Genomic DNA, 20451 nt, shown 5'->3' with positions numbered 1-20451 from the left:
ATCCTAATAAACACAGGAAATTGTAAGAGCAGTCGCATCCTTGTTACAAGACTGTTACCTGCTAGCAGTATGTTTATGCTGCAGCTTCTCTGCTGCTACAGTGCCATCAGTCATTAGAGTACGTTACTTTTGTTAGTGTGAAGCAAATAGGTCCCTTCACGCCTTGAAGCACTTGGTTAGAATTTGAGTTACTTACACATTTTGAAACCGTGCTATGAGCTTATCATAAATTAGTTCGATTATTGGCGCCGTTCGCATATGCATCGTGTGAGCTCTTATTACGCTGCATAGAGTGCACAAAGTAAGCTACGCTTTTATAGGTGGTTTCGAAATGAAAGCATTGGGGCAATTCTACATTTCACATAAACTTGTTAAATTTCAGCCCAACTTCTGCTTGTAATGTGGGACTATAATTCGTTGTAGACATTATGATTTCAAGGAAGTTCCGACATTTGAGAATTTGTCAAGGAAAAAGGCGAAATTTCTTTGAACTGTATCACAAATAATGATGGATGGTTGAGAACTGTATGTGCCAGTTGTTCCAAATCGAACTTCTCATCTTAACACTATTCACTTTTTGCTTTTTGCCAGTTTGTTCTTATATTCGTTGCTTACTACGATAATAAAAGTTAGTTCGGTGAAAAACTAAAATTATACCCTGTATTGAAACTACCACCTACAATGAGTTGTTGTTTACTTTTTGTTAATGTCAACTTTTACTCCTTACTTACTATGATAATAAAAGTTAATTTTGTGAAAATTTTTTGAATATATTTCTTTCACATTGCTGGGGCTCAAAGAGTTAACCTAACAGTTATGACACAGCTTGGTCAATCGATCATAGCTTACTGCAGGTGCGAGCAGTGGGACAATTCAGGTCCAACGTCACTTATTTATGACCCTTCTGTAAACAAGCAAGTCTCTTGTATTAGCCTCCTTATATAGAAAGCTCCCCTACATCTTTGTGTCAATTGCTGAGGAGAATTGGTGTAATTTATGATCCAAAAAAGACATCAGACACTTTGACATACAGTAGATGTGTGGAAAATGGTGGGGTGTCATCCTGATAGCTGCTTTAGTGTAATCTAATGATTCATGGCTGCTCAATAACATTTTCCAAAAGTACTCCAGTTTTGGGTCAATTTTACCCAGTTTTTCAAATACCCACTTTTGATATTATTGTCCAGATATGCACATAGATTGTCATAAAAATCAGACTTTCAGTATTTAACATTTAACACAGTGCATTACTTATACAAAGTACACTGGTATCCCATGTTCACTGTTTGATAATAATCACCACAGTGCAGTATTTAAACAACTATATTGCTGCTACTTACCAAATCTCCATTTCACTGTAAGTAACTTTTCCCTGCAATATTACAGTATTAAAAACAATGTTCGAGCCGATATGACGTCGCCATCAGACAGCCGCAGGGGACTGCGATTATGGTAGACTTGTAAATAATGTTTGTAAATACATGTGCATAAACAGAATATGAAATCCAGCACTGTTTTATTAGACTACTGCTGTAAACACTAATTATCATAAAATACCAAGGAGTAAGCATCTGGAGCGACCTAAAGTAACAGCAGATGCCAAGCTGAGGCATCTTACAGAACTATAATACATCCATGGATGAAGTGCTTTTCAAAACGCTATTATTGATACAATCGTGTCGCTTGATTGATTGTGGTAAATCAATGAAGAAGGTGCCTCAGTAAAAATGATCCAATGGGTAATTGTAAGCTCCATGAGGCAGGGGCACTTCCTTCGAATTGTAACAGAAAAATTCGGAAAAAGGTAATATATTCCTAACAAAATGGTATTGCGTAAATTTAAGCAAGCTGCATTGACCGAAGACTGTGATACCATAATGCCACCACCATCATAGATCTGGTGGAACAGTCATAAGAATAAGATGTAATGGAAAGTACATACAGAGGCACACATAATCATTTTTTCCTCCATTCTTGGAATAGGAACGAAAATCGATAATACTCTTATCCTCCCACCCAGTACTGTACAGTATCTGCAGGATGTTCACGCTACCTCCCGTCTCTGGGCGACTGAGAGGTGAGGGTGTGAGGTGGCCGTGGCTGTGGATGCAGCAGGCAAAACCCTCACAGCAGTGAGAGTGCTGGCGGTGCAGAGATATCACGCACTTATAGAGTGGACCATAGAAGATATTTTTGGCTTGTTGAAAATAAAATGTGTAGCTCTGTCTTTACAATGATATCCCCAATGGAGGTGTTAAAAACAGCAGTGTGGGAAATTGTTAATAATGTAATTTAGCGATGACTTGTATGTGTGAACAAACCTATTTTAAAAATGTGCCTACTTTGATTTATTTTATTTCCTGCCACTGTTCACAAGGCTACCATAACCTTATAGTATCAGAGTCCTCCAAAAAAGCCTGATAATGAGGTCGTAGTGTGTTTACCATTGTTTTAACATATTCACAATGCAGAGAGAGGTATGAAATGTAACCTTGGTATGTGACAGGAATGTATGTTGCAGTGAGGCATCCTTTTCCTTGAATGAGGTGTATCAGGTCCTTAAATACATAGGTCAGACAAAAGTTGTTCGTGATTGAGAGTAGTTGATACGTGGCGAACAACCAGCTGTTTGGAGGTGTTTCAAATCGTAGGTGCTAACGATCCAGTGACTGTGCGAAAGTAGGTAACAGTCAGACAACCCTACATGCTGTGGTAGAGATAGGATTTCCCATGGAGCAGGCAATACAGGAGAAAGAGCTCCAAGAAATCTAAGAATGCGAAATGTCAGACATAACAAATGTATTGTAATTATTAATTATCAAGATGAACATCTGATCTCTATGTACGCAGTGCACAGTACGCAGAGAAGCAGTGCACAAGTTTGTACCTGTCCTTATTTATAAAGTATTGATTTATAATTTTGTAGATAATATAAGAAGATAAATTGAATCTCACTTCTCATTTATGTGGTGGCATGAATGAGAACGGCAAGTTATTTTCAGCAGCTTTATCTGCAGCCTGCAAGGAGGTGAAATCGGAGCCAAGATGGAGGAAGAAGGCACACAGATTCATGGCAGAGACTAGCTGGACCGTGATTAATAATTCTTAACGGCAGCCGATTATTCAGTAACCAACATTCATTTTATAGAAAGGGAGTGTTCAGGCGCATGAAGTGAAAAATAAAAATCCCACCGTGCAGTCCAAGCCAACCTGAAACACCTCAGTGCGTCTCAATAATGCCCTGTGTTGGAAACTGTTAAATGTTAAACCATAGGACACAAGCGTAATTTAAGTATTGCACTTTGGTAACTGTTAAATGTCTCATGTTTACGATAATGGCTGGTGGCGTTCAAACGTGGATATTTGGAATACTGGTTGAAAACTGAGACAAAACTGTAAATAAAAATGGAACGCGGCCATACGTTAGAGCGATAGCAGAAAATGCTATTGGGCAATAGTTACATCACTAAACTATTGAAAATTAGTCAATAGGATAAAGTCTCATCTTTTTTACATATCTACTGTAGCATCGAAGTGTCTGGAATCATTTTTATGGTCATAAATTACAATAATTAAGATTAGGCTAAAAGCGGTTGATCATAAATTGGACTTGTATAAACATAACTCAACAGTTCAAGTGAGTTGTTCGCTCACATAAGGAGGTTAGGTCAAGCGGGTGGCTTCTTTATATAATGACAAAAGTGGATCCATTGAACCAGTTAGGAGTGGAGGTGAAATTAAAAAGGACAGGTGATGTTTACTTACATAAGGATCACAGATGAATAGCCTTGAAGCTGCACTGTCCCACTAATGGCGCAGATTCAAATGTGTGGGAAAATGGGAATCACTTGCTTGTCAAGAAGGACTTCTACAAATCAGTTCTTTCTAACTGAGACGTACATTGCTTTACATGTATTATTTTTTCAGACAACTCTTAATAGAAGAAAGAATTATGAAAACTCAGTGGATCAGGTGAGAGAGGTAGAGACAATCCACGGAAACTGCGACTTTCTAGAACGTAAGTGGGAACGAGTGAAAAGACAGACTCTCTCGCCATTTAATTTACAGTATTGCACAGCCGTAGCCTCTAAACCTGTTTCACAGTCAGAGCGCTAAATGTAAAACCAGTGCTGGTGATGGCAGTCCGGTACACGCATTCCAAATCGGATGGACTACGATGCTGCCATTGAAGTGAGAGTTTGTTCGGCTTATGGTCATTAAATGATGCATAAACTCACCAAATAATGCCTTCCTCTTTTTGCAGCGGTGTACCATAGGTCTCTAGAAGAGCGTAGCGTTCCAAAGCACTGGAAAAAGGCACAGATCATCTCCTTTTTCAAGAAGGGACGTCGAACAGATGTGCAGAACTATATCTCTAACGTCGATCAGTTGTAGAATTTTGGAACACTTATTGTGTTCGAGTATAATGACTTATCTGGAAACTATAAATCTACTCTGTAGGAATCAGCATGGGTTTCGAAAAAGACGATCTTTTCTTTATTTGTGTGTGAGAAATGTTTCCTGAAAGTTTGGTCGTACCTTTTTGTAACAGCCTGTATATCTGATTGTTGCGATGTTACTAACAAAATCTAGGCAACTGTGGAATGGTGAAAGAGCAGTAATGGTCCCAGAATGAGATTTTCACTCTGCAGCGGAGTGTGCGCTGATATGAAACCTCCTGGCAGATCAAAACTGTGTGCCGAGCCGAGACTCGAACTCGGGACCTTTGCCTTTCGCGAAAGGCAAACATCCCGAGTTCGAGTCTCTGCCCGACAACAGTTTTAATCAGCCAGGAAGTTTCAGCAGTGATGGTATTCTTATCTGTTGGGTTTTGTTTAGAGGGTGCAGTGAAAGTGAAGGCTGAAAGTCCAGCAGTGTATTCAAACTGGACATCACGCTGAACAACGAACAGCAACAAAAAGACGTGAAAGAGGAGGGGGATCTAGTTGCAAATGTGACCGCTCCTCCCCCGCGAACTGAGTCCTCTAGCCGCGTGGCAGGTTCGCCGCCGTAACCCGCGGCCAAGGACGGTCCTCGAGGCTCGGCGACACGTGCGGCAGCCGGGACACTTACCGTCCCTGAGCAGCGGCCTTCCGTCCTGTCCCGGCCCGCGGGCGGAGCTCCCGTACGCGCGCAGGCCCCTCCAGGTGTAGGTGAGGCCCGGCGGCTTGCGCTTCGGAGCCGCCGGCGCCAGGCTGTCGGCAGTCTCCTCTGCACACGACGAGACCTCCTCTGCCGTCGAGAGGTCGCTCATGTCCAGCGCCACCGACGCGAAGTCCTGCGGGCAACGCAGCTTCAGCATTCGGCCGCGCACATGGCGCACAAAATCTGTAACATTTCTCGGATCGCACGCTAATGAGTGATACCTCCAGACTGGAAAATTGCGCAGGTCGCACCGGTGTTTAAGAAGGGTAGTAGGAGTAATCCATCGAACTACAGACCTATATCATTGATGTCGGTTTGCAGTAGGATTTTGGAGCATACAGGGTTTTACAAAAAGGTACGGACAAACCTTCAGGAAACATTCCTCACAAACAAAGAAAGAAAATATGTTATGTGAACATGTGTCCGGAAACGCTTACTTTCCATGTTAGAGATCATTTTATTACTTCTCTTAAAATCACATTAATCATGGAATGGAAACACACAGCAACAGAACGTACCAGCGTGACTTCAAACACTTTGTTACAGGAAATGTTCGAAATGTCCTCCGTTAGCGAGGATACATGCATGCACCCTCCGTCGCATGGAATCCCTGATGAGCTGATGCAGCGCTGGAGAATAGCGTATTGTATCACAGCCGTCCACAATACGAGTACGAACAGTCTCTACATTTGGTACCGGCGTTCCGTACACAACAGTTTTCAATGCCCCCATAAATTGAAGTCAAGAGGGTTTAGGTCAGGAGAGCGTGGAGGCCATGGAATTGGTCCGCCTCTACCAATCCATCGGTCACCGGATCTGTTGTTGAGAAGCGTACGAACACTTCGACTGAAACGTGCAGGATCTCCATCGTGCATGAACCACGTGTTGTGTCGTACTTGCAAAGGAACTTGTTCTAGCAGCACGGGTAGAGTATCCCGTATGAAATTATGATAACGTGCTCCATTGAGCGTATGTGGAAGAACATGGGGCCCAATCAATACATCACCAACAATGCCTGCCCAAACGTTCACAGAAAATATGTGTTGATGACGTTTTTTCACAATTGCGTGCGGGTTCTCGTCAGCCCACACATGTTTATTGTAAAAATATATAGTTTGATCACGTTGTAATGAAGCCTCATCCGTAAAGAGAACATTTGTACTGAAATGAGGATTGCCACGTTGTTGGATGAACCATTCGTAGAAGTGTACCCGTGGAGGCCAATAAGCTGCTGATAGTGCCTGCACACCCTGTATACGGTACAGAAACAACAGGATCTCCCGTATCACTCTCCTTACTGTGACGTTGTCAACGTTGCCTTGTATGGGGGCAACTTCTCTGACGCTGACATTAGGGTTATCGTCAACTGCACGAATAATTGCCTCGTCCATTGCAGTTGCCCTCTCGATAGAAACGTACCGCGCCACTGCTGTTGCCCCGTGCTAATCCGTACATCAAATGGGCATCTGCCAACTCCGAATTTGTAAACATTGCACTGACTGCAATACCACGTTCGTGCTGAGGAATAACCTGTTGATGCTACGTACTGATGTGCTTGACGGTAGTACTGTAGAGCAATGAGTCGCATGTCAACACAAGCACCGAAGTCAACATTACGTTCCTTCAATTGGGCCAACAGGCTGTGAATCGAGGAAGCACAGTACATACTGACGAAACTAAAATTAGCTCTAACATGGAAATTAAGCGTTTCCGAACACATGTCCACATAATATCTTTTCTTTATTTGTGTGTGAGGAATGTTTCCTGAAAGTTTGGCCGTACCTTTTTGTATTCAAACGTTATGAATCACTTAGTAGGGAACGATCTATTGACACGTAATCAGCATGGTTTCAGAAAACATCGTTCTTGTGCAACGCAGATAGCTCTTTATTCGTACGAAGTAATGGCCGCTATTGACAGGGTATCTCAAGTTGATTCCGTATTTCTAGATTTCCGGAAAGCTTTTGACACCGTTCCTCACAAGCGACTTCTAATCAAGCTGCGGGCCTATGGGGTATCGTCTCAGTTGTGCGACTGGATTCGTGATTTCCTGTCAGGAAGGTCGTAGTTCGTAGTAATAGACGGCAAATCATCGAGTAAAACTGAAGTGATATCAGGTGTTCCCCAGGGAAGCGTCCTGGGACCTCTGCTGTTCCTGATCTCTATAAATGACCTGGGTGACAATCTGAGCAGTTCTCTTAGGTTGTTCGCAGATGATGCTGTAATTTACCGTCTAGTAAGGTCATCCGAAGACCAGTATCAGTTGCAAAGCGATTTAGAAAAGATTGCTGTATGGTGTGGCAGGTGGCAGTTAAAGCTAAATAACGAAAAGTGCGAGGTGATCCACACGAGTTCCAAAAGAAATCCGTTGGAATTCGATTACTCGATAAATAGTACAGTTCTCAAGGCTGTCAATTCAACTAAGTACCTGGGTGTTAAAATTACGGACAACGTCAGTTGGAAAGACCACATAGATAATATTGTGGCGAAGGCGAGCCAAAGGCTGCGTTTCATTGGCAGAACACTTATAAGATGCAACAACTCCACTAAAGAGACAGCTTACACTACAATCGTTTGTCCTCTGTTAGAATATTGCTGCGTAGTGTGGGATCCTTACCAGCTGGGATTGACGGAGGACATCAAAAGGGTGCAACAAAGGGCAGCTAGTTTTGTATTATCAGGTAATAGGGGAGAGAGTGTGGCAGATATGATACGCGAATTGGGATGGAAGTCACTAAAGCAAAGACTTTTTCGTCGCGGCGAGATCTATTTACGAAATTTCAGTCGCCAACTTTCTCTTCTGAATGCAAAAATAGTTTGTTGAGCCCAACCTACATAGGTAGGAATGATCATCAAAATAAAAGAAGAGAAATCAGAGCTCGATCAGAAAGGTTAAGGTGTTCGTTTTCCCGCGCGCTGTTCGGGTGTGGAGTGGTAGGGAAATAGTATGATTGTGGTTCGATGAACCCTCTGCCAAGCACTTAAATGTGAATTGCAGAGTAATCATGTAGACGTAGATGTAGAAATAAGGGGTAGGACGTCGAACGAGCCGACTTGGAGCAGGAGAGGCACCACAGGACACTTTATTTTCTACTGTCTATACTTTCACAAATAAATTCATAAAACTAAGCCAGCATCACCAGGGACGATTCAGAATTCACACTCATAGCAGTGAAACTGCAAAAACATAAGAAAATAATTTGTTTTTAGATATGAATTTTCATCATTTTTTTCACTTACTGTTGGCTGCATTTGTTGTGTAACACCCCACCCGTCACTTATCTGGTTTTGGTGTGTGTTCACCCCAGGTAACTGACTAACAGATCAACAGAGAGTGCAAAACTGCCGCAATGTCGGGTAACGCAAAGAAAGTAATAGGGCCCTGTGACTCCTGATTGAACTGTGGTGGCAGTGTTGACATTAATTGATTCAGAATTGATCCCTTTTAATTAAAAAGGGGTGGACATTTATGTTATATTCAGCTATTGAACACCAGATGCAAATGTTGAAATTAATTAAGAAAGTGACTTGGGATTTCAACTACTTGATTGAAAACAGATGCAGTAAATTAGCACAGATTTATTTTAACTCACGACCTTCAATCATCACATTACATGACTCTCCTAACAGGCAGTGATAATAAATTCCGTTTGTGTGGAGTAAAGCGTAATAAATCAAAAGTAATTGCTATCGACTGACCCAGGCATAATGTGAAGTGCAAGACGAATTCTACAATACACGGCCCATCACATCCTCGTGGAAACTTTGCCGACGTGATCTAAGAAATTAATCGGTGACCAAATTCAGTGTGGCAGAGTGGCGTTGTTGTGTGGACGTCGGCAAACCTCGTGGTGCTGCAAGGCTGCTCTCGTCTATTCACTCCTAGCCATCTTGCTCAGTACATAGCTGAACAAAAACTTCGTATCTACAAGCTCAATCGTTCCCTGAACTGCAGAGATGCTCTCTCTTTGTCAGGCAAGCTGAGTAAAGACCGCCACATCCGCACTCTAGGCAAGCTGGGAATGGAAGACTTCTACGGAGACTTCTCACAGTCTGCTCTTTGCCTCAGTTTCCCCTCCAGCAAAATCACTTACGCCAATTGCAGTGCAAGTCACGTTAATTATGCGTCGCTTCCCAGTGCCAACCAATGCCTGCTCTGGGAAGTGAACAAATTACCACAAAATTTCCCTTCCTCTCAACTTCTGCTATTTAGCTCCTCCTGCATGAAACACCAATTTTTCCAGAATTTTGACTCCCAGGAGAGTACTTCAAATTCCTTGGTCCTACGTTCCCATCAGAGGCCGGCGTATTTCATTCTGTCGATCTTCAACTGATTTACTTCAGACTCTGCGGACCGTGAATTCAGTGTGAAGTTGCTATTGTCACGAACACCAATATTTTGGCCTCTGTTGACCGCTCCACTTTAGCTTTCCGTGGCTTACCCACATGTTTCACTGAAAACGGGACGACAGACATTTATCAACAGGTGTACAAGTTCTCCGTCTGTTTCCCGGTACACCAGCATGGAGTCAGGGTCAATCACCCACCCACTGTCACTCATCTTAAGCTTAAGGTGGCTGGAGGCTGCGCCGCGTTACCGCTTTCTCAGAGCTTGAGCCACCCTGAGTTGCCTATTGTCGCTTTCCTTCGCCGTTCCCCAGCTGGCCATGGTCAAATCTAAAAACTTCCCTGGGATGAACTAGCGTCCAGTAAATCAACTCGTTTCCACAAATTTTTCATATCGTGTGAATTACTTTAAAACCATCACCCAATATTAATTATTCCAATACGTCCATACTATACCCTCTACAAGATGCATTGTGCCTTGTCAGTCATTTTGTTCAGCCCTACTGTTCGCTCAACGTGAGTTAGGTGATCTTTAATGACTTCATATAAGGGGTATAGTTCTTGCCATCTTACAGTTGCTATAGGTACATTTTTCTTCACAAGACAGATTCTTTGATGAATTCTGCATAGCATAGAAACCATACTTACAGGTTTATGAAACTCTAGAATTTTCCAAATCTATTGAAAACTGGGATAAAAGTAGAACAATTAACTACAAAATTTGATTTTTTCTAAACGTAAAGCTCACTCATTTCTTCATAAATTAAATAGATTCTAGAGTTTCAGACACCTGTAAGTATGATTTGTATGCTGTGCAAAATTCATCGAACAGTCTCTCTTGCTTATGAAGAAAAGTGTACCTATAGCAACAAATGCAGCCAATAGCAAGTGAAAAAATGATGAAATTTCACATGTAAAAAAAATATTTTGTTATGTTTTTGAACTTTCGCTGCTACGACTGTGAATCCTGAATCCTTCCTGTTATGAATTTACTTGTAAAAGTATAGACAGTGGGAATTAAAATGTTCTGTGGTGCCTCTCCTTCTCCAAGTCGGGCCGTTTGACGTCCTACCCCCCTTAAACTTCGTGTCTAATTAATACTGTCTTTCGGAACAGAACTGGAACCCACAAATTAGCTTTTCGCAGGAAATACGAAAGACTGATAGAGTTACTAGCAGAGTGATGGCATGCAACAAGTTTCTACACTCATCGAAAAAAGCTTTGCATAACCCTGGTTCTTAGAATTCCTGTAGATAAACCTCTATCTACCGGTTTATTGTGGGTATTGTATCACAGACACAGTCCGTTTGACTGTTCAGAGAAGTCACTAAAAGCCCAAAGATGTAAACAACCACGCATGAGCAGCGCCTATTAGACGGAGGGGGTCCGAAAAGGTATCAGTTACAATCACTCCAACAGGATGAAGTACACTGCTCGTGTTGTCCGTAGCTCAACCATGCCTAGACGGTCAATACCGCGGTTCGATCGCGTCCGAATTGTTTATTTTGTGCCAGGAAGGGCCCTCAGCAAGGGAAGTGTCCAGGCGTCACGGAGTGAACCAAAGCGTCGTTGTTCGAACATGGAGGAGATGTAGAAAGACAGGAACTGTCGACATGCCTCGCTCAGGCCGCCCAAGGGCTACTACTGCAGTGGATGACCGCTACCTACGAATTATGGCTAGGAGGAACTCTGACAGCAACGCCACCATGTTGAATAATGCTTTTCGTGCTGCTACAGGACATCTTGTCACGACTCAAACTGTGCACAACAGGCTGCATAATGCGCAACTTCACTCCCGACGTCCATGGCGAGGTCCACCTTTGCAACCACGACACCATGTAGGACGGTACAGATTGGCCCAACAACATGCCAAATGGACCGCTCAGGATTGGCATCACGTTCTCTTCACCGATGAGTGTCGCATATGCCTTCAACCAGACAATCGTCAGAGACGTGTTTGGAGGCAACTCGGTCAGGCTGAACGCCTTAGACACACTCTCCAGCGAGTGCACCAACGTGGAGGTTCCCTGCTGTTTTGGGGGCATTACGTCGGACCGACGTACGCCGCTGGTGGTCACGCAAGGCGCCGTAACGGCTGTACGATACGTGAATCCCATCCTCCGAACGATAGTGCAACCATGTCGGCAGCATATTGGCGAGGCATTCGTCTTTATGGACGACAATTCGCGCCCCAGTCGTGCACATCTTGTGAATGACTTCCTTCAAGACAATGACATCGATCGGCTAGAGTGACCAGCATGTTATCCAGACATGAACCTTATCGAACATGCCTGGGATAGATTGAAAAGGGTTGTTTATGGACGACGTGACCCACCAAGCACTCTGAGGAATCTACGCCGAATCGCCGTTGAGGAGTGCGACAATGTGGACCAACATGCCTTGATGAACTTCTGGATGGTATGCCACGACGAGTACAGGCGTGCATCAATGAAAGGGACGTGCTACTGGGTATAAGAGGTATCGGTGTATACAGCGATCTGGACCACCGCCTCTGAAGGTCTCGCTGAATGGCGGTATAACAAAGAATGTGTGGTTTTCATGACCAATAAAAAGGGCGGAAATGATGTTTGTATTGATCTCTATTCCAATTTCCTGTACAGGTTGCGGAACTCTCGGAACAAAGGTATGGAAAACTTTTTTTGATATGTGTATTATTGGTCCTCTGTACTTTCCCTTATACATAAACGACTTTTAGGACGCAGTTCCAGAAGATGCAGATTTAGTTTTTCTTTCACATGACACAGATATTTCCGAGACAAACACCCCATGACTTATTTTTAATACGAATCAGTACACACCTGGCAGTATATCATATAGAACTCAAGAAACATTTTTAAAAGACAGTGAAATGTTTTGTCCAACCATTTTTATATGCCTTTGAATAGTTCTGGAAATAATGAGGCACACCAAAGCTTTCTTTAATCTATTTTAGTTTTTACTTTCTTACTAAAACTTGACTCTTTTCTTCAAAAAAAATTTACTTTTGAGTTTTGTTCAGAAATCATTGAATATAATATATTTAAATACAGATATATATTCTATTATTATAAAGAGTATATAGAGCTTCACAGAGCAGAGAAGTTTCAGTTTATACTGTGATTTCATATTTATTTTAATGTGTCAACATGGAAGAAAGAAGTCTATAATTTCTACACCAACGTAACTTTTTCTGAGTAAAGTCGCTAGCCTTTGAAGACATGAATTTTTTGACCCTTCATGTACATAGCTAGTAGCAGCTTCCCCAAATTACTAATTACTTTTTCTTAATTAAACTGATTACCTGCAACTAATTTTATTGCTATTTTGTCAGAAATTAGAATTTTTGGACTGTGGTTGCCTACAAAATATAGGTTGATTCTTTCAAAGATGAAGACACCAGACAGCTGCTACTGATAACGCTATTTATTTACGTAAACAGTGCCGTAACCATGGTCAGACACCTGTTCACATCAAGAAGCACATTTGTTGAACTTTACATAAGTTTCGGCACTTTATGTCCCCTTGTGATGAAAGACTCTTTAGAATGGTGGTTCCCTATGGTAAAAAACGATGTTTAGTTATAGTTATATCTTACTTACGTCGAAAATTGTGCGTAATTTTGTTGGAATGTCGTTGTTGCCTTTTATTCACGAAATACTGTAGTGTATGTGCAGCACCCTAATCATATGTACACAACTACATTACGAAAGCATCATACACACACACACACACACACACGTTCTCGCCACCTGAGAAATGTACACAAAGTCGGCGATATCACAAATACAACAGTGTTTTGAGATTCTCACTGAGATGTTACAATACGTACACTAATTTGCTAGCAGGAAACTTACAAAGAATAATAGTTACATTATATGCATTTAACAACAAATGAACATTAATAAAAAATGAAATCAACAGACGAATGTGTCAGTTTGATAAGAAATGTTACTTAAATGTTATTATGTAACTGTCATGGTATACACATGAAACGAAATAGGTGGTGAGAATGTTAATATAATTTCTAGTGTCGTAATATTTATTTATCGCCATTTATTTTGTTCCCTTGTGTATACTACAATATTTACGTAATATCATTTAAGTAACATTTCCTGTCAAACTGCTTGCTACATCTGTTGTCTTTATACGTAATTAATGCTCATTCAATGTTAAATATATATTATGTAGGAGCGATGGCCTTTGTAGTCTGGTCCCTTCAACCCCCACAAACCAACCAACCTTTATTATGTATTATTTGTATATTTTGTACTGTTCAGTTAATGTATATATGTGATATCGCTGAGAGAGAATTTCTGTGGCATTGTTGTATTTAAGATATTGCGTACTTTGTGCACATATCCCAGGTGGCAAAAGCTTTTTGGTGTGTGTGTGTGTGTGTGTGTGTGTGTGTGTGTGTGTGTGTGTGTGTGCGGTGCGTTATGTAATGTGGTTACATATAAAACAGATAAGTGCTGATTTTGGTGTGTGTGTGTGTGTGTGTGTGTGTGTGTGTGTGTGTGTGGTGTAATGTGGTTACCTATAAGACAGATAAGTGCTGATACACTCTACAGTATTTCGTGAACACAAGCCAACAATATTCCAAAGAAATTAAGTAAGATATAACTACAGCTATTCAGTCTTAAGTGTATTTTTGCATTGTCTTCGATCATTATGAAGGATAGTTGCGTTCAAATAGGTCGTTTCTAACATCGTTCTTCTATTTACGGCACCACACTCCTAAGAATATATCATCACAAGAGAGCTTAAAGAGGCAAAAACTTAAGTAAACTTCCACAACTATACATCTTGATGTGATCAGTCCTCTGAAGATAAACTTGGCGATTCAGAACCGGTTACGGCGGTGCTTACACAAATAAATTGTGTTAACAATGGAGAGTGCTTGGTGTCTTCTTCTTTGAGAGGATTAACCTAAGGTTTTTATTATCATTTCCTCAAAACTAGACCTCATGCTGTTCATTCTGACACACCATTTGTCCGTCTCCCACTCGTCGTTTTGCTATGAAAATACGGACAAAAGTCCATTCTGTAAATTCCAGGCAGTCAAGTTTTCTCTCGACTCCAGCATTTGATCAAAAAGCTATTAAAATGGGTTTCGCACAAATGAAACAATAGAAGTAGAAAGTTTTCGGGACTATAGATAGATCCTAACCTTAACTGGAAAGTCACTGCCTAGAACTAATAATGCCTTGGTTTAGCTACATTTTAGTAAGTACGATTATTGAAATAAGTAATTTAAAAATAGAGAAAGTGGGTTATTCTGGAGACTCCATTCACTAATAAGTTACAGAACCATTTTCTGAGCAAAAGCAACTTGTGGAGATGATATTTTCCGAATACAGAAACGTGTTATAAGAATTATGTCTGGGGTTATTTCTATAACACACTACGGACGCCTCTTCAAAATCGGTGTTATTTTGGCAGCCTTTTCGCCTATAGATACAGGATGGTTTAGACAGGGCGTTTTTCTCTGTAACTCACAATGTAGTAAGTGAAAGGAAATATGTAAAAGTAAGAAACTTGACTCTTTCTGCGAAGTTACAAACATAGTTTACTTAGTTTTTTTGCAGATAGGTACAGTAACGAGTATTAATATTTTTAAATAAAACTCTTTTTTCATCACATTTCTGATGTATTTAGATAAATTCTGTACAAACCAATTTAAATCACATTCCTATCAATTCTATTTATGAACCTAGAACCGTTCAGAGTTGTAGGGATGGATACAATGTGATGTACATAATAGGCTGCGTTCAAAAGAATGATCTGATGGTGGAATGTTCACTGAAGTATTTAAAGGGGCGCCTATTTTCCTGAATATATTACTCACTTCGACCTCTACAGTCACACTAATGTGGCCACGTGTCAGAACCCTGAACAATCACTTTTTGCAACGTGAGAGGTGCAGGAGGAGAGTCGGTGAGGAAATGGAAGATACCGACATGCATCTGGAGCGATGCCGACTCCATTGTCGCGGTCAGCTGCACCAGGTTTCCCCGTTGAGGATCCATAGCGAGAACAGCCCAATCGAGAGGCTCCCTCAGTTTCTCGATGGAGCTTAAATCCGGGGAGTTTGGTGCCCGGAGGAGTGAGGTAAGCTCACCCCAGTGCTCTTCGAACCATGCGTGTACACAGGGAGGTGTGTGACACGTTGCATTGTACTGCTGGAAGATTTCAGGAAACGTGTCGCTATGATGCCAGAAAAAAACTTACTATAGCGGGTGCTCTAAAGCATCGCACGCACGTCTTTAGGTTCCACTTTTATGGTGAAATTTCTTTGAATTTCTTAGCGTTCAAATAACGTTAGCAACGCACTCTGTTATCAACCCGAGACCAATTACAAAATACATGCTAATTTCTCATGTCTGGGTATAGGGGACCTTTCTCCTGAGACTGCAAGCGCATAATGCTCAATATGAACTGCAACAGTGTCAGCATTGGGTGTTGTACAAAAATTAATGCCATGGTCCCTAAGATTCTCGTGGAAAGATTTATATATCTCGATTACAATTGTTTTTATGTTTCTTTAAACTAATCTTTTGCTGTTACCTATTGAACACAAATAGTGCCACAACATTTGATGAGTTTTCGCACTGCACTTTCACTAAAATTAGCGATGAACTGTGACAAAGTTGAGTAACAATTCAATCAAACGACGCAGCTATGAAAAATAGATAATGCCTCATGTGTGAGTATAGATGAATATATTTCAACTCAGTCGTATGATCTATTCAGCTCAAAAATATAAATAACTGAAAATTTCATGCTTTCAGTAAGTGTATACTGCATGCTGCTCTGTGGGAGGATGCAGTAGAGATTTTCTTGCGTTTATATAACTAAAACAAAATATCTTGCAATGTAAATTATTCTTCTTCGAATACATTACTTCACCTCTTTACCTATGAAGTTCGTTTGGTAACATACCACTTCGCTAAATTTTATTTTAATTGTTGCTGTTACCTAACATTAAGGTTACCAGATTGAAATTTCGAAAGCACAAGACAAATTCTGGCGAAACTGCGACCGTTATTAATCTGTCCGAAAAGGTCAGCCACTCTGTCCACTGGTCGCGAAATCTCATGTCACAGGTTGCAGTCCCATGCCGGCCCATAGTTAATATCTGTCGGTAGATTTTAAGTCTCTTAGGACGAGTTTTTGTAGCTATTCGCAAAACGTTTCTGTACGGGTTCTTTTATTTTGTGGATTCCTATGGCGTCTGCCATTCTTCTCGCGAATTGTAGACATCATAAGCGGGATGTGGAGCCAGTAGTGTGGCCAACAATTCAAACGTTGGCTTTTTCAAATAATGGCTCTGAGCACTATCGGGCTTAACTTCTGGCGTCATCAGTACCCTAGAACTTAGAGCTACTTAAACCTAACTAATCTAAGGCCATCACACACATCGATGCCCTAGGCAGGATTCGAACCTGCGACCGTAGCGGTCGCGCGGTTCCGGACTGAAGCCCCTAGAACCGCTCGGCCACACTCCCCGACTTTCAACTAGTCACAAAGATAAGTAAACCTTTTTAACTCGTTTGTGTGACTTTGTTACTAACTCTCCTATCTCGTTACCTGACCCTGAGCCATAGCTGTGCAATACTGGCATGGAGAAATTGGCTTAGCACTGTACTGCACCAGAAGCCGTTTCGCGAACTCACAAACTCGGCCTACGGTAACAACAGTGGCAACTCGGCTATCACAGCTGTAGCGACGGGGCCTTTACAAAACTGTCGACGAGGGTTTACAAAACATTTCTCTGCAGTGGTATTTCGCCCAAGAGTGCTAGCCTCTCCATGTATGCGGGATCATGTGTGAGGAGTTTTAATCTGCCGAGCAGTTTCGAAAAAAAAAGCAGCGCGCATTCTGCACCAGAGTGGAAGATTCGTGCTGGAAAACTCTAACGGTTAATGCATGTCCTAGAATCATCCTCGTTGTTGTTGTTGTGGTCTTCAATCCTGAGACTGGTTTGATGTAGCTCTACATGCTACTCTATCCTGTCAAGCTTCTTCATCTCCCAGTACCTACTGCAACCTACATCCTTCTGAATCTGCTTACTGTATTTATCTCTTGGTCTCCCTCAATGATTTTTACCCTCCGCGCTGCCCTCCAATACTAAATTGGTGATCCCTCGATGTCTCAGAACATGTGCTACCAACCGATCCCTTCTTCTAGTCAAGTTGTGGCACAAGCTCCTCTGCTCCCCAGTTGTGTTCAATACATCCTCATTAGTTATGTGATCTACCAATCTAATCTTCAGCATTCTTCTGTAGCACCACATTTCGAAAGCTTCTATTCTCTTCTTGTCAAAACTATTTATCGTCCATGTTTCACTTCCATACATGGCTACACTCCATACAAATACTTTCGGAAATGACTTCCTGACATTTAAATCCATACTCGATCTTAACAAATTTTTCTTATTCAGATACGCTTTCCTTGCCATTGCCAGTCCACATTTTATATTCTCTCTACTTCGACCATCATCAGTTATTTTGCTCTCCAAATAGCGGAACTCCTTTACAACTAAGTGTCTCATTTCCTAATCTAATTCCATCAGCATCACCCGACTTAATTCAACTACATTCCATTATCCTCGTTTTGCTTTTGTTGATGTTCATCTTATACCCTCCTTTCAAGACCCTGCCCATTCCGTTCAACTGCTCCTCCAAGTCCTTTGCCGTCTCTGACATTTTTTATTTCTTCTCCATGAATTTTAATACCTACTCCGATCTTTTCTTTTGTTTCCTTTATTGCTTGCTCAATATACAGATTGAATAACATCGGGGATAGGATACAACCCTGTCTCACTCCCTCCCCAACCACTGCTTCACTTTCATTCCCCTTATACTCTTATAACTGCCATCTGCTGTCTGTACAAATTGTAAATAGCCTGTATTTTACCCCTGCCACCGTCAGAATTTGAAAGAGAGTATTCCAGTCAACACTGTCAAAAGCTTTCTCTAAGTCTACAAATGCTAGAAACGTAGGTTTGCCTTTCCTTAATCAGTATTGCCTCACGTGTCCCGACATTTCTACGGAATCCAAACTGATCTTCCCCGAGGTCGTTTTCTATCAGTTTACAGTAAAATCTCGCCTTGCGACAGCAGACTGGAGAATGTTCCTCAAACCAGCTCGTAGCTCGTCGCGCGAGTGTGATGAAACTTGGTAGGGAAGGTCAACTGTCTCTTTCTACAACAACCTGAAGTCTTATGAAGCGGAAGAAGTTCGTGTAGGAGAAAAACGGAGGTAGGTAGGCGGTTACGTAAAGGCTGGCGAACGGGTGTGAGGTCACCGCCGCCAGTGCGGTGTACGGTGCAACGCCGCCGGAAGCGGGTGCGTCCTAGGCGCGACATACCAGACTGTCTGCGCCAAGGGCGCGCCTCCAGCGTGCCGAGGCGCATCCTGATGCTCCACGCAGTGCAACACCTGTTTCTGAGAGCGAAAATCATCTCGGTACGTTTTTATCAGTCACAGACAGTTCCTCCAGATTTTAGGTGAGCAGTGAATAGAAGTTGCCGCTTTTCTTCTACGTTTGTGGCTCCAGGTACTACCAACGACGTTCATTAGAATACAGGTCAAGTTTTAAGCAGTCAGTGACACACATCAAAGTCATCCGTACTAATTGCGATTGCTCTCCATTGCTGTGAATTAAATTACTTGAAATGTAGTGAGTCATTTCTCCTGCGTAACTTTATTTTATGTAAGGATGTCTTTTAGGCCTGATCTTCTACCTGGAAAGTAAACTAGGACTGGTCATTATTGTATACACAGTACATCAAGCAAGGAACGTGACATCATTCATTTTTCCATTCATACAAAGATTTGTATCATCTCTGAAGGTTGTATACATTAACTTCAAAAGCACAACTGGCTTCGGAAATTGTTTCCGAATGTAAACGAGAATTTTAACTTGATTTCTGTGTGTCTTACGCTGTAAACAAACGCAAGTCTATCACAAGGCCAATACTGTATTACAGCTGTCTACTAGTGAATCAGAAAGTGTGAGTGTGTGCTACTCTTATAATTCGACGCACCGAGGTAAAAGTTAACAAAAAAAAGTTCGGAGTAGGTATTAAAATCCATGGAGAAGAAATAAAAACTTTGATGTTTGCCGATGTCATTGTAATTCTGTCAGAGACAGCAAAGGACTTGGAAGAGCAGTTGAACGGAATGGACAGTGTCTTGAAAGGAGGATATAAGATGAACATCAACAAAAGCAAAACGAGTATAATTGGATGTAATCGAGTTAAGTCGGGTGATGCTGAGGGTATTAGATAAGGAAATGACACACTTAAAGTAGTAAAGGAGTTTTGCTATTTGGGGAGCAAAATAACTGATGATGGTCGAAGTAGAGAGGATATAAAATGTAGACTGTCAATGGCAAGGAAAGAGCTTCTGCAGAAGAGAAATTTGTTAACATCGAGTATTGATTTAAGTGGCAGGAGGTCGTCTCTGAAAGTATTTGTATGGAGTGTAGCCATGTATGGAAGTGAAACATGGACGATAAATAGTTTAGACAAGAAGAGAATAGAAGCTTTCGAAATGTGGCTCTACAGAAGAATGCTGAAGATCAGATGGGTAGATCACATAACTAATGAGGAGGTACTGAATACAATTGGGGAGAAGAGGAGCTTGTGGCGCAACTTGACTAGAAGAAGGAATCGGTTGGCAGGACATGTCCTGAGACATCGAGGGATCACCAATTTAGTATTGGAGGGCAGCGCGGAGGGTAAAAATCGTTGAGGGAGACCAAGAGATGAATGCACTAAACAGATTCAGAAGGATGTATGTTGCAGTAGGTACTGGGAGATGAAGAAGCTTGACAGGATAGAGTAGCATGTAGAGCTACATCAAACCAGTCTCAGGACTTAAGACCACAACAACAAACAATGAGGTAAAAGTCACGGGTAAAAGTAAGTGCACCTAACTGTGATTTAAATG

General features: G+C 41.6%; 1 protein-coding gene across 2 annotated transcripts in view; it reads right to left on the bottom strand.

Moving 5' to 3' along the window:
• The window catches only part of LOC126282005 (protein white-like), a 254448-nt gene that overhangs the window by 163673 nt on the left and 70324 nt on the right, over positions 1-20451 (bottom strand). For both annotated transcript variants that reach the window (XM_049981397.1, XM_049981396.1), the window contains one exon: positions 5074-5278. In XM_049981397.1, coding sequence (XP_049837354.1) covers positions 5074-5278 — 205 coding nt within the window. The remainder of the gene's footprint in view (positions 1-5073; positions 5279-20451) is intronic.

Source organism: Schistocerca gregaria, chromosome 7, assembly GCF_023897955.1.
Source record: "Schistocerca gregaria isolate iqSchGreg1 chromosome 7, iqSchGreg1.2, whole genome shotgun sequence".
Taxonomy (NCBI): domain Eukaryota; kingdom Metazoa; phylum Arthropoda; class Insecta; order Orthoptera; family Acrididae; genus Schistocerca; species Schistocerca gregaria.
The sequence above is the reverse complement of the archived record's forward strand: the minus strand, read 5'-3'. Positions and strand labels throughout refer to the sequence as shown.